Genomic DNA, 14,836 nt, shown 5'->3' with positions numbered 1-14,836 from the left:
GTATGTTATCTGACACGTGCGTTTGTTTTGCTGTGCGGGGTACTCCTTTCAATGTATAGCTGGGTCATGTGTGTTTCATCCACAATAAAGGCCACATTATTAATACCTGAACAAGTAAAAGGATCCACCAGTATGGGCAAAATACATGGCTCATGGGAAATTCCAAGATGCACATATACAATTTCGAGGAGGGATATACCAAAAGTCTAGGTATATCGTTTATCTTATATCACACGAAGCACTTTGCATCGGTCCCCGAAAGCCAATCAATGCGTCGGCCCGGTGTTACCACTATCCATATATGGGTCTGAGCGTGTATATTTTGAGCTTCGAGTTGCCATAGTGGCTGGCGCATGATCGTGGAAAAGCAGTCGTATCGAGTAAAAAACATATGTACACGTTTGGGCATTTTTTCTTGTCATGGCTTGATACAAGTCGTATATGCCCAAAGCCGTCAACAATTGTTTGCGTATATGGGATTATACCATGATTGGCACGGCTTGATCCATGTATTGGGATTTTGATGGTGGGAGGTATACGAGATGAGTATACTTGCAGCACAATCATCATCTAGATACGTTGCAAGCTCCATCATCGATAAATGAGATTAATGAAACATGTACCCATTTAGGCTCATATGCACCTTCATTTTACCATTTAGCCATGTGGCATGTCTCGTATTGTGTCCAACGTTTTGTATTCTTGGCGGTCGCGGCTGTCTAAGCCGAGACTCACACAACATGTAAAAGTCGGTGTTGGTGATACAGCTAATCGTAATGTGATTGAATGACTAAAGAACAAGGGGGGAGGAAGGCTATTCATTTTTCCCATACATGTCATTTGTCTATATCTATTTGTGCCTCAAACATATGTCGTTCAAATTTGTAGTTGTGGCAGTCTCATCTTCATTGTGGTAGGGTTGCATCCGAAAGGGTTGTGTTGTAGCTGTATCTTTGTGTCATGATGTCATGAGCAACAGGGTGACCCACCGCCTATTGGGGGTAAATTGTCTCGCATCGCATGAAATATCCGAGTTCTCAGACATGTTTTAGCCGACGCTAATGGCGGTTTATGAGAGTCGGATATTGGATGCAGTAGGAGAGTGTATGTGTTGCAGATTTTTTACTTAGAGGGGGTGGCACGGTCGATCTCACGTAACAATCATGAGAATCATATGCAGTAACCTATGGTAATTATACCGAGAAAAACACATATACATGCAATGATTGGCTATTGTTACTACTCAAAGCTATCGTTTACTCTTATATTTCTGCTTACGTAGGGCATGATGTATTTTTGACTATTTTGTGCTCCGGTAAAGAGCCAGCTTTGGCCTGAACGAATCACACTAAGATGGGGGGAGGGGAACGATCCTTTGCGCAACTTTCACAAAGCTATCAAATTAAAAGGACTCACCTTTATTTCAAAAGTTTTTTGTTCCTGTTCCTCTTCTTTGGCTCATTGTCCACCGCCTTTCACCTTTTTCGACCCATCCCCCTTTACTCTCTTTTGACATATACCATATACTGTGTATCATAATGTCATCCATATCCACTCAAACGAAATCGCACGAAATCAATATCACATACTACATGGTGTGGTGCGCGTTTATTGCGTCCATCGCCGGCTTCAACGTTGGATGGCACATCGGTATATCATCAAAAAGCCTATCATCATAAAATTTGCTTGGTATTGAACAATTCTATCAGGCGTTCCAAACATGCCACAAACCACCATTGCGGGATGTCAGGACATCACCGATAATGGTGATTCAGCACTCCCTCCTTGTCTTCCCATGTCAGATTTCACATGGGTATGTTCATTGTATTCGGCATCATCATCACCATCATCTTCTAATCATCCCTACTATAGGGTTATACTGTTGCCGCATACCCAATTGGAGGTCTGGTGGGTGGCCTCGCTAGCAAATACCTCAATGTATATTTTCCTCGAAGGACTTGTATGCTTATTGCCGCTGTATGGAATGTCATTGGCGGTATCTTATCAGCTACATCCATTAACCCTGTCATGGTATGTCATCCATCTTTAACATTTACATCACGTGGTCATCTAACAAATGTCGTAGTATTCTTTTGGTCGTGCCTTTGTTGGTCTTGGCTGTGGTATGTCCGGTTCATCCGTTGCCATTTACATTTCCGAAATCTCGACCAACAAGAGTCGTGGTGCTTTGGGCTCCTTCTTTGAAGTCTTCCTCAATTTGGGTATCTTGCTTGCCCAAGTATGCGGTTTATATATGAGCTACAACCCCGTGTGGCGTGTGCTTTGGGCCATCCCCTCTATCATTGCCGCCCTTCAAATCGTCTTTATCATCTTCACCGTTGTCGAATCTCCTCGTCGTTTGTGTGCCGATCAACAACAAGAAAAGGCTCGCTATGCTCTTGACAAGTTGCGTAATCATACCGATATTGAAGAAGAACTTGAGATCCTCCTTAGCAGTCTTGCCGTCAAGGTTGAAGGCATGTCTATCTGGGAAGTCATCTCCTGGAAGAACAAGAAGATTACATGGAACACCGTTATCGTTATCGTCGTCCAAATGTACAACCAAGTTGGTGGTATTGGTCCCATGTCCGTTTACTCTGTTGGTTTCTTGACCAAGGCCTTTGGTGGTGACAGCGTACTCGCAACGGACGTTGTGTTGGCTCAAGCTTCTGCCAACATTGTTGCTACCCTTATTTGTATCTTCACCATCCACAAGGTTGGTCGTAAGGGTTACATGATGATCTCTACTCTCGGCCAATGTATTGGTTGTACCTTTATTGTCATTGCTTCTAATGTCGGCACCACCGAACAAATGGGTCCAATGATCATTGTTGGAGGTAATTATTATAGCTCACCATGTTTCTCAATGATGATGTATCTAAGACATTTATTCTTTTTAGCTTTGCTCTTCTCGTTGACTTACAGCACTGGCTGTGGTGTTATCCCATGGCTTCTTGCACCCGAGTTATTGCCATTGAAGGCTCTTGCAGCTGGTTCTGCTCTCGGCAACGCTGGCAATTGGCTCATGAACTTTTTGGGTAAGTCATTGAAGTCAACGCACACATGTTTGTCTTATTTGTAGCTGACCATCGTTTGTTATATAGTCAACATCCTTTGGCCTTACATCGATGCTGGTGCCGATACTTACGCTTTCCTTGTGTTTGTCGTGATCAACTTTATCGGTTTCATCTTCATGACATTCTGCTTGCCAGAAACCACTGGTCGTTCCCTTGCACAAGGCGATGAAGATGATCCTCTCTCCCGTAGGCCCTCTATTCACTATGATGTCGAAAAAGACAGCAAGGAATAAATAAAAGACAGCTTAGCTGCCTACCATCTTTAGTCCTTTGGTGCTGCCTTGTTGCTGCATGAAAGTGATATCACGCGACTATAAGCGGAATTTTAGTGTAAAAGCCCATGTTGTTGTTAATGTTTGGTTTTGCTTTTTTTTCTCTCTTCCTTCTTTTTCTCACACACGCACACATACTTTTGTGCTTTTACTCACTCGCTTGCTTTTGCCGTTATGTCTACATTTTCGAGCAACCGCTTCGACGCCTTGTTGGGTGGTGAAGAAGGCGAAACGGATAAGCTCGGCAACACCAAACCTCTTAAAAAATCAGAAGAGCCGCCACGTACGCGCCGTGAAGCGATGAATCGCAAACCACACACTCGTGTTGCTGGTAAGAATGTGTATGTTTGACACCTATAAAACATGCTCATATGCATGTATGTATGACACGTAGTATCACCTCCCTCTCGACGTGGACGTGATCGTGAAGCTGGTAGTGGTGGTGGTGACGCACTTGACACTGGCAGCCAACAATCGGGTGGACCAGCCTTTTCTAATCGCACTGATGAACGACCTCGTCGTGGCAGAAAATTTGATCGCCACAGTGGCACCGGCTTTGTGTATGGTATCATAGCAACGCATTCATCCTTAACGACAACAGCAATTAACGCGAATGATCGATATATAGGGATAGCGAAAAGAAGATCAATCAAGGTTGGGGTCACGCTGAGACAGCTCAAGAAGATGCGTATGTGTTTTTTAATATGACGTTGCCATGCAAACGCCATTGCTAAATTAACATCCTCAACTTTTTGGTAGTGAAAGTGACATGCCTACTGCTGATGATCCAGCTGGTGAAGGCACTGGTGGTGGATCGGGTACCGCCACACCTGCGGAACCCAATTACAAGACGTTGGACGAATACAAATCTGAAGAGCCTGGTTTGGAAGAACGTTTCAGACGCTTAAATGCCCGTCCTGCCAACGAGGGTACTGATGAATCACAATGGAAGAATGCTGTGCCGCTTAGCCGTTCCAAAGAGGATGACGCTTACTTCTTTACTTCTTCCAAGGTAAAAAGGGCATGATGTAATTGGTGACTTTTTCATATTAACACGTTTATGGTAGGAAAAGGAATCCCAAAAGAAGAGCAAGGCAAAGAAAGAAAAGGTGTTTTTGCCAATCGAACATCCTCCACATCGACCAGCTGGTCGTGGTGGTGAACGACGAGGTGGACGTGGAGGTCGTGGTGGACGTGGACGTGGTGGACGTGGAGGTCGTGGACGTGGAGGTCGTGAGTTTGCTAACGTCAATCTTTCGGATGCAAACGCATTCCCCACCCTTGGAGCATAAAGTTGCAAAGTTTGTTTCTTTTCTTGATGCACACACAACACACGCACATGTCATTTCTCAAAAAATAAAAAAGGATTCTCCTTTATTTGTTTAACATCAATCTACTGCCTTGCTGACAATAACCTACACGTAACAAAGTAAGGGTCAGCACCTTGTCATTGAGAAGAAAAGCAGCATGCATTTGAAGAACATGAATATCGATCAGGCGTCAAATTGAATCATGTGGATCATGTGAAGAAATTCATAAAGAAACATCATCTCGATATCCATCCCCCATTTGCTTGGGATGTAAAGGATCACTTACGATTTGTTTAGAGATGAAAGGAAGAAAAGGGCACGTTGATCAACAATTGCAGACAGCAGACCTTTTAAAAATTTTCTCTTTCAACTCCGCCATGCAGCCACTGCCATCCTTGACAGCATACAGCCTTTAATGCAGGATCAAGGGACATATGAAGAGGAGTAAATAGGCATATCCATGGTCAAGTATCATGCTTGAAAAAACTATAGATGATTGTTAAAGAGCATCAGAATGCTATTATGACACGTGTGTTCGCTTAGAAAAGCTCGAGCTCACGATTCAGCATCATGACTCAAATCGGATGACATCACCCGCTCCATCGTAAAGATTGGATTTGGGCTACGTTCAGCCATACTATCACGTCTATGCTACTGCTTTGGCATGCATGTAAGAAAAGCTATTGTATCAAGCCTTATTTTATTGCTTAATTGCGTGTGGTGGTGTCTGGTTTCTGGGCAGATATACGATATGTGACAAAGCAAGTTTGAAATTCCTTGCATTCCTCTCCACATTCGGCTAGGTATTCATCGAAGTAAGCCTTGTCTTCAAATCGATCATCTCCTTTAACGAAGCCTGGGCGAAGACTTGCAAGGAACATGCTGATGTTTGCCCTATCATCGAAGGCACTCGTAAGCTTGAGGATGATCATCATCATGTATGCTACGAATAACTTACCAGGTACGTATGCCAGGTTCACCGCTATGGTTAAGTGGTAGATGAGACTTACGTACTTCGATGTTGATAGCACCCGCAGATGCAAGTTTATCTTGAAGCTTGGCTCCAATTGCAAGATCCAGTTGTTTCTCTTTGATTCCTTGTAATACTAATCTCGCATGTAAGAAGGGACATCCATCATATATAAACTATGCTTTTTTTTACATACATGTATTGATAAAGGCGGTCATCTTGGGACCCATGTTGACGCAGTATTCTGGAACAATCACAGTCTACAGATACATGCATGGTTATTAGCGATCTTTTGTACATCCCTAACATGCAACTATATGTACCTCGATAAATTCCATCCACCCATTTGGTTCCACGATTTGCATATGGGCATCAACATTCTGCTTGCTGGGTTAATGGATTATGCTACAGGATCTCGTTATTAATGCCGTACCTTATCCCAATCCTTGATACCCCATGCCACAAGGCGTTGGTATACAAAGCCAAAATGGTTGCTAGGAAAGTGATCTGCCAACTGTGTGATGTCCAACATGGTAAAATTGGCATTGGAGGGCCACTGTGCAGGGAATTGATCCTTGGCAATATCAATACCATAGTATTTTGATTGTGGATAAGTGGTTGCCATGTCGAGGAGCCAAGCACCAGGTCCTAGTTTTTAACAAGGATAGTGTAAGCGTTATTATGAATGGTCATTATTTCGCTGATAGCAGTGTTATCTTACCACATCCACTATCGAGCACGTTGGTACCACTCTCAAGGATGTCGGCTACGGGAGATTCAAATAGCTTGCCTCCAAGCATCTTTTTGATCATGAGATGCTGCCCACTAATGCGGTCTTGTTCTATGCGTGAGGAAAGCATTTAATACTTGCACCTTCTACTGCTGCTGATTGTCATTAGGTACGATGGTCAACTAACCTTGCTTATCATCGGGGATAACGGTGCTTGATTGAGTGTGGAAACGACGTCCATATTTAAAGTCATAACCAGATTCCTGGTTTGGGGTAGTATTCTCGCCCGTCATGTTATATTAGTAACCGTAATGAGATAGTGGTGGGGGTGATGATCAAGCTGCCATCATGCTGCTTTTATAGTTTTCAAAATAAGGATTCTAGATTGACCTCTTCTTGTATTCAGTACTACTTTTGTACGATAATAAATGACGTCTCCGCCACACGAGGCTGAGTATCTGTTTGCTACATGTCATTGTTGTATGATAGGCGGCGGTCTTATAATCATAATAGCAGACATAACAGGATATAAACACCTCTTTTGGTACATTGCTAAGTGTTAATACAATGATGCATTGTCATTGTTTTCGAGAAAGGGATAGCCATTTATTAGAAAGTGATGCTTACGTAAATAAGTTACAATGCACAATGCTAACTTTGGCATTTCGTGACACACTTTAGAAAGGGGAATTCTGGATTGGGGATTATGTGAGGTATATGAAAGAGCTCGTTATGCTGTTTCCGATGATTCAGCTTTCTTAATGAAAAAGCGGTCAATCTTTTTCGACAACCCCTTCGTTGTATGTTCTTGCTCGTCGGATGGCAGTAATAGGGCTTGGGACTCTTCGCTCTCACACCATGTGACCATGGATGTGTAACGATAAATAACGTAAATACAATACAACTATGGTCGTTGCATAAATAATCAATGAGCAACGAAGCGAGCTTCCTTTTTGCATGTTTTCGAGAACATGCATACAATTAACTTACGTGAAGTGAGAATCCCACCAGTAAGGAAATGACAGCAATCCAGATAAAGGTAGCATTTGGTATGCATTGATCATTACCATCAAGCGTGGTTACGTCTTCATTCGGGCAAATGATATCTTTAAAGATGTCTTCGGCCATTGCTACCCCAATGATGAGAACAGCCAAGTTCAACAAAAAGTCAAAGATGAGGAAGATGGTGAAGATCTGTAATAGCTTGGCATTGCGCTAAATCAAAAAAGAGGGAGGTTAGTTGATCGAGAAACCAATCATCATGATGCAACGAGCCACACACCTTGCGAGCTCCAATGAAGCCCACGACCGATAAGCAAACGGCGAGGCACATGTATAGCACTTTTAAAAGGTGGCCGAGGAATGGAATCGGATCTCCAACGGGGCTCTCCCAATGCGAGAATACGCTGAAAAGCAAGCTAAGCCCATCACCGATGACGCATAGGGCGGCCACAATAAGCGCACCTGTTCTATAAACCATGATCTCGTAGTCAAAAATCCATTCCATGGCAAGTATTAAGGAACGTAGTGATGCCTACCTTAGGCTGATGCAACAGCAGCATGTTGGTCTGGCCATGGTTAATCAAGGATTTGTTTGCAAGTATGAAAGAATAGAGAACAAAGTAAGCACACAACAAAATCCATTGTCCGTATTTATATGGCTCAGCATTCATGTGTGACAACGGAAAGCAGTGGCACCCAAAATTGGTTTTGAGTCAAATTTTGGTGCTTCCATTCTCAATCACCAGGTTATGCCAAAAAGCTTTGTTGTGGGAAATTAACAACGTACACCTGCTGCTTCTTTTTGAATCAAGTATGTACTCCATATGCATTTTGAAAGGATGGCCAGTAGGCAAATAATGTTGATCCTATGGTTGTTAATACTGTGGCGAACATGTTTCGGCGCAACATGTGGCACGCCTCATCCAAGTCCTCACGTTTACCAAGGATATGGATAGGTTTCCTCGGCCAAAGGCCTCGGTCAAACACACAAAGACCGCAAGAAAGTCCTTTTTAGGTATTCGCCTTCTGATTGTTTTGATCCCAATGTCATTGTACTCTGGTTTTTTTCAGATCTTAGTTAACCATTACTACATTCCAGCCAATATCGTTTAACGAATTCACTGTTAAACGGTCGCTTGACAATGGGACACCTCTCATCGGTGGCGCTTAATGTCGGAGCTTGTTGATAGCTTTCATGCACTGATGCCCTGTGCTTGTATTGGGACTAGCCACAAACAGCGTGCAGTATCATGCGAGTGGTATAACAATTTGACTCATCACTGGTCCCGTATTCGTGGTAGCTGTCGACCTCTTCCGGCTACATCATATCTTTTGAATCCCATTCACGGCATCAACGTGTGACCCCTGTGGTCCAAAAAAGGCGTCTTCGGCGGTTGACTCAAATTGAGACAATGGTTGTATACAAAGTTTATCCACATATGGAGGCAAACGATATACACCAAATCAAATCCCATTTATTCATCAATGGTACTACTACTAAAGGCTTTTTTTGAACGTGTTTTGCGGTTTCTCAGGAACAACTTGTTGGTGGCTGCTGAAATTGACGAGGCGTATGTTGATGAAGATGTCGTTGATTTGCTTTGATCTTCTTTGTGCGTCACGACGCAAGCGTGCCAATATGTGATGTATGTAATGCATATCTTGGGCAACCAAATATCAGCCACCGCAATGGTTGTCAAGGATGAGCTTCATGTAACTTACCTGGAACAAGTCGCATATGATCGAAAAAATGATCATAGCCCACATGAGACCGTTGAGCGCTTGGCAATTGACCTCATCACCTTGCTTTTCGGCCACTTCCTTACAGAACGCATCATGATCTTGATTAATGAAGAAATGAGAAGATGTAACGGCAAAGTGCACTCTCTTTATGCATTCAATGACCCAGTATAGGCATAGAATCTGTAGTGGGCGGGCTTTGGACTATGTATAAAGTGCCATGAGCGAGTGTATGTGGTTTAGCTTCTTGTCGTAGTAGTAACATTACCTTGATGACTCCCGTGAGCGCATAGAAGTAAATTAGCGTACCACAGACATTGTATGCTAAGAGCGGATAAATGTCGACCAGTGATACGTAAAGCGGATCAGAAGGTTTGCTGGTGAACTTGATGTAGTAGTCGTAAACATCATAAATGATGTTGAATACTATCAACAACAATACGATGTTTTTTCTTGTATGCCACCATGAGTAAGAGGAGGAGGCTATGGTATGCAATGCTTACCTTGTATCAGGGCCACAACAACAACGGCATCTCATTTTCTACGTGGTTTATCCAAGGTACAATGAAAATCAACCCAACGTTTTTATAGTAAGCTTTTTCTGTACCAGCGGTGTGTTATGTAGCAACGGAGGACATCCTTGGTGTCACCAGATGGCTGAGTCATATAGGGTTAGACGGCAAGAGAAGTGGGATTGATCCAATCGCTCGGGTGTAAGGCATATCAATCACAGTGGCGGAGAACGACGTTGAAAAGAGAAAGCGAGAGAGACAGAGAGAGGAGAAAGGGCACACAACAAGATAATTACAAGCTTCCAATAGCGTTCATGCATAAACCGGTGATCAACAATCCACTCCTTTGATCTAATTTCAGTCATACGGGTGATTGACGGTAAAGACAATCTACAGTCGTTTTTTTATTGGATGAGGTGATGGTACATCGTTCATCATGGGTGATGGGGGGAGAACAAAGAACAATATCATCATGGAGATGTTGATTTAAGATTGATTGTTGTTGTTGGCAGGTGTCTGCTTCTCGTCGGGAATATATTCCTTGCCGGCAACAAAGATAAACTCTTTCTTATCGGAAGGCTCGTAAACGGGTGGAGGGGCAGCAACAACAACGTGGGCATCCCAATTCTCCTCTTGTTCCTGCTCTCGCTTAACGACATTGGTGTAACGATGGATGGCAAAAGCAAAATGGAGCTATAAAATACGAGTGTGTGAATACAATCTCTCGACTCCTCCCACCTTGTTTTATCGAGATGAAATACCTTGATAAGCATGTTGATGGCCATGGCGAGAGTGACTAACCATGCGCTAGCACTGTAAACGGATTCGCAAGATTCCATATCCATGGGTTCATCATTGGGCGCTTCTCGTACAACTTGCTCGCAGATTTCGGTGTGCATGCTGAATAGCAAGTAGGCACTTGCCACTGAGAACAACATGTGAAGAGCAAGATCGATCCAATAGAATGATGAGAATAGACGAAGGTGCTTGGCATTGTGCTGCGGGTAAAGAAGAAGAACACATTGCATAACTCAGCAAACACTACTATAGAAAAAGGCATGTAAAAGCAACCCTTACCTTTACGACACCAATAGCACCAGCAAGACAAGCAAATCCAGAGAGATATGAGTACATTGTCAAACCAAAGACTGTGCCACCATCAACATTCTTGAGTTCGTCGGAAAGTGCAGTAAGAGTAATGGCTCCATAGAAATGGGAAATGGTGCCAAGAATAGCAAGAAGCAAGGTGCCCGTTCTTCATATGACACTGATGAGTTGATTGAGCTCGGCAATTGGGTTGTAATGGACTTACTTTAGGCTAATGCAGAAGCAACACTTATCACGGAAAGCCATAGTGTGTAATAGTAAACTGTGAAAGAAAGACGTAGAAAGGATAAATGGCTAGCTGCCGTCCCAAAAATATCGCTGAGTTGAGCTGCTTTAGTCCAATGCTCTCCTCCTCCTCCTCGCATACATTTCATCCTTTGATATAAACCAATCATTGAATACAGACACATTTATAGCCGAATGGTCATGGGAGGGAGTATTCATCATCACCTGCATTTCGCCCTTGCAACCTATAATGCCATCTTGGGTTGTTTGAACACAACTTGCTCTGTTGTGCCACCATGATCGGATCTGCTGTCTATCAATCCACTCCTCAACAAGAAGCATAAGATTCCTTTTATCATTCATTGCTACTCTCCTACTCCCTTCATATCTATCGCTCTCCCTCTCCCTTATTTGCTATACTATAATGATAGCATTGATAATGCCAAGAAGACGTAATAAAGATTGACACATGGAACAAATTAGAGATGCCACGTGTTTTATCTGAGAGGCAGCGTTGTCTTGCATATATTGGACATGTTCCATCCGATATTTGTTTGACCCTCCCCTTCATCGTGATCACAACAATGAAGCACTATCATTGGGTACCATCATCCTGATTCTATTACTTTTGTAAATCAAGCGTCATCGTTCCCTAGCTTATTGTGGCATACAAACAAGGAAGCTTTAACCAATACAACGGGTCAAAAAGCCCCTCGATACGATGATGTAAATGATCCAATCTCGTTTTCCCACCTTCAGATTCTAATCCCTTTTCAATCCAATGTCACATAACCATCACCAAACCAGAAAACAACCACATGATCCACATTTTGTACATAATGCATTGATAGCGCGATACTTTGTTTATGGTGAATGTTCATTCAATAAGAGTCGAGGAATAAGACGTGGTAGTGTGGGTATCTATCCAGTGAATCTGATAAAGAAACAGCATCGCCAAATATGCGTGAATCGCATAGAGCCAGCTAGGGTGTCATTGTATCCATGGTTACTGCTGTGATAAACGTTTCCATCCAAGATTCCAAACCAGTTGCTGCGTGCTTGGCTCGAGTATTTAAATACCATCCATGATTGGAAAACACCCTTTCGCCAACACCAACGCCATCCAATCCATCATCATGCTAAGCCGTATCCACGCGACGTGATCCATCCTCTCTGCTGACAATGTATCAGGTAACTGAAAAGGCATTCCAAGTTGATTGTATCCATCCATCCATCATAACCATTGCAAGCTCAAAATGTTGATTGAAAGTGCCATGCGATTGCTGCAGATATGCTCCCTTTCCCATCCGGCTATTGGTCCTTTCTTGCTTGATCATTTCCATCACGGCTCGACCAGGTGAGATAGCTTGTATTGTGGCGTATTCATAGCTGATATGGCATCATCCATAGGAATCCTTTTGTACCAAATCAAGTTGCTTCTATATGACGGCTATCTGTTGTTCACGTAAAAAGCCGCTGTAAGACAAGTTGCTGCAAGTAAAGAACGCTGTTCGAGGCAATGGAGTATAGACCCTTGCTAATGGAAACTGCTGGATGAATGCTGTTACGTTGGTCGCGCAAAGGAGTGTGTACAAGAGAAGGCGAAGTGTCAAGGAAGTAGACGAGTGATAAGAAGACTGTATAGGCCATGGAGTTGCCATTCAGACAAAGACAATCGGATCAAGGCAATTGCAGAGTTGACATGATGGGTTGAAGCAAGACAATCGTTCGCAGGTGGTAGTTGTATACTTAAATGGGGCAACAGTTGAGAATGGGAGGAAGAGGCAAATGAGCAGGGAGTGGAAGAGCTGGGAAATTAAGCGAGTTGAACTGACGTTGAATAATACTTCTTTGCTTGTGCGTTGTTCAGTCAAATCCTATTGGATCAAGAAAGTTGAAGGATGGAGGTGTTGGGCTGGAGCAGGACAATCGTTTACATGCATTGGTTTGGGCAACAAAGCCGAATGGGATGAAGGGGCTATTAGCTGGCAGTTTACAAATAACTTTACAAAATGATTTTTCTGAAAAGGATGATACTTCTGTGCTTGAGCGTTTTTCAGTCAAATCCTCTCGGATCATGAAAGTTGAAGGATGGGGATGCTGGGATGGAGCAAGACAATCGTTTACATGCATTGGATTGGGAAACAAAGATGATTGGGAGGAATGGGCTATCAAGTAGCAGTTTAAATATAATCAATCAGATTAATTTTTGTGATTTGGATGATACTTCTGTGTTTGAGCGTTTTTCAGTCAAATCCACTCGGATCAAAAAAGTCGAAGGATGGAGGTGTTGGGCTGGAGCAGGACAACCGTTCACATGCATTGGATTGGATAAAGAAGATGATTAGGAGGAATAAGCTATTAGCTGGCAATACATGAACTGGAAGTTAAGTTCGTGTATCTATCATGCATTGACACTTCTTAGCTTCTCAGCTCTGTTACACACGCACGTCCTTCTGCATCTTTGGGCTCTGTCAAAGTCCAGCTACTTGACAATGAACAAAGACCACTTCTCATATAGCATCACGCTTACAAACATAAAGGTGCCTGTATCTCCGAACTTTACAATGAAACGTGGGGTCTTTATTAGAGCAATGTGCTCGGCTTGGCCAACAGCACCTTGGGTGCCAGTTTCACGATCAAGCTTGCCAATCCCAGATTTCACAATGTCGCTACCAGCCAAACTGGGTCTGGGGGTCGACCTCTTCAACGACGACGACCAAAAAATATTTTTTGGGCTAGTTGCGACATTGAACGTGAAGCTTTCACACAAGGTGCTGTTGGCCAAGCCGAGCACGTTGTTCTCTTAAAAACCCCACGTTCCATTGTAAAGTTTGGAGATACAGGCGTCTTTATGTTTGTAAGCGTGATGCTATATGAGAAGTGGTCTTTGTTCATTGTCAAGTAGCTGGACTTTGACAGAGCAAAAGCTGCAGAGGGCCGTGTTGTGTAACACAGCTACGTTTGCATGAATGAAAGGGTCAATGTATAATTACTTTATGGATCATCTAGGAACAGGCATGTATCGCTAGCTAACGGACACTTTTATCCAGTCATCATTGTCGCGAGATCCACTGCATGGGGAGCGCAACAGCCTGCTCTAGACATTTACTTTCCATGATTAAAGTAGGTTGATCCGAGCTGATTTGGTTGAGTTACGCTCAATATTAGCAGGCATCAGCATCGGTTGAGCTACATCGAGCGTGCTTTATGTCCAGAGTGATGTAATCTCTCTTTGACCGTAGCTCAGCCAAATCAGCTCGGATCAACCTACTTTAATCATGGAAATGAATGTCTAGAGCAGGGGCATCGTTCCCATGCAGTGGATCTCGCAACAATGATGATTGGATAAAAGTGGCCGTTAGCTAGCAATACATGCCTGTTCCTAGATGATCCATAAAGTAATTATACAATGACCCTTTCATTCGTGCAAACGTAGCTGTGTTACACAACACGACCCTCTGCATCTTTTGCTCTGTCAGGGTCTAGCTACTTGACAATGGACAAAGACCACTCTTCATATAGCATCACGCTTACAAACATAAAGGTGCCTGTATCTCCAAACTTTACAATCAAACACAGGGTTTTTAATGGAGCAATGGGCTCGGCTTGGCCAACTGCACCTTGTGTGAAAGTTTCACGTTCAATGTCGCAAACAGCCCAAAAAATATTTTTGGTCTTCGTCGTCGAAAGAGGTTGAGCCCCGGATCCAGTTTGGCTGGTGGCGACATTGCGAAATCTGGGATCGCCCACGATGAACTTCATACTTTGACACAAGATTCCTTTGACCCCGACGAGCACGTTGATCTATTAAAGAGCCCACGTTTCATTGTAAAGTTTGGATATACAGGCACCTTTATGTTTTACATATGCTGTAAGGGTGATGCTATA

General features: G+C 43.2%; 5 protein-coding genes across 5 annotated transcripts; 2 read left to right on the top strand and 3 right to left on the bottom strand.

Annotated features, from left to right (window-relative positions):
• Window positions 1-1,592: 1,592 nt before the first annotated feature.
• On the top strand, window positions 1,593-3,310 carry O0I10_008274 (uncharacterized protein; the record flags this gene model as incomplete). The annotated part of the gene is made up of 6 exons (XM_058488280.1): window positions 1,593-1,650; window positions 1,710-1,813; window positions 1,873-2,031; window positions 2,087-2,837; window positions 2,901-3,038; window positions 3,105-3,310. The coding sequence occupies 6 exons, from the start codon at window positions 1,593-1,595 to the stop codon at window positions 3,308-3,310; spliced, it is 1,416 nt and encodes a 471-aa protein (XP_058340965.1).
• Window positions 3,311-3,523: 213 nt separating this feature from the next.
• Window positions 3,524-4,641, top strand: O0I10_008273 (uncharacterized protein; the record flags this gene model as incomplete). Its single annotated transcript, XM_058488279.1, has 5 exons — window positions 3,524-3,680; window positions 3,744-3,909; window positions 3,978-4,037; window positions 4,109-4,361; window positions 4,417-4,641. 5 exons carry the CDS (start codon window positions 3,524-3,526, stop codon window positions 4,639-4,641), a joined length of 861 nt encoding a protein of 286 aa, XP_058340964.1.
• Window positions 4,642-5,366: 725 nt separating this feature from the next.
• Window positions 5,367-6,652, bottom strand: O0I10_008272 (uncharacterized protein; the record flags this gene model as incomplete). Its single annotated transcript, XM_058488278.1, has 7 exons — window positions 5,367-5,553; window positions 5,618-5,765; window positions 5,826-5,889; window positions 5,953-6,009; window positions 6,063-6,277; window positions 6,351-6,470; window positions 6,547-6,652. The coding sequence occupies 7 exons, from the start codon at window positions 6,650-6,652 to the stop codon at window positions 5,367-5,369; spliced, it is 897 nt and encodes a 298-aa protein (XP_058340963.1).
• A 437-nt stretch (window positions 6,653-7,089) lies between these two features.
• On the bottom strand, window positions 7,090-7,935 carry O0I10_008271 (uncharacterized protein; the record flags this gene model as incomplete). The annotated part of the gene is made up of 4 exons (XM_058488277.1): window positions 7,090-7,263; window positions 7,350-7,574; window positions 7,642-7,828; window positions 7,898-7,935. 4 exons carry the CDS (start codon window positions 7,933-7,935, stop codon window positions 7,090-7,092), a joined length of 624 nt encoding a protein of 207 aa, XP_058340962.1.
• A 2,164-nt stretch (window positions 7,936-10,099) lies between these two features.
• O0I10_008270 (uncharacterized protein) lies at window positions 10,100-10,966 on the bottom strand (the record flags this gene model as incomplete). The annotated part of the gene is made up of 4 exons (XM_058488276.1): window positions 10,100-10,306; window positions 10,375-10,611; window positions 10,691-10,868; window positions 10,926-10,966. 4 exons carry the CDS (start codon window positions 10,964-10,966, stop codon window positions 10,100-10,102), a joined length of 663 nt encoding a protein of 220 aa, XP_058340961.1.
• Window positions 10,967-14,836: the final 3,870 nt, after the last annotated feature.

Source organism: Lichtheimia ornata, assembly GCF_029851405.1.
Source record: "Lichtheimia ornata isolate CBS 291.66 chromosome Unknown scaffold00043, whole genome shotgun sequence".
NCBI lineage: Eukaryota > Fungi > Mucoromycota > Mucoromycetes > Mucorales > Lichtheimiaceae > Lichtheimia > Lichtheimia ornata.
The sequence above is the reverse complement of the archived record's forward strand: the minus strand, read 5'-3'. Positions and strand labels throughout refer to the sequence as shown.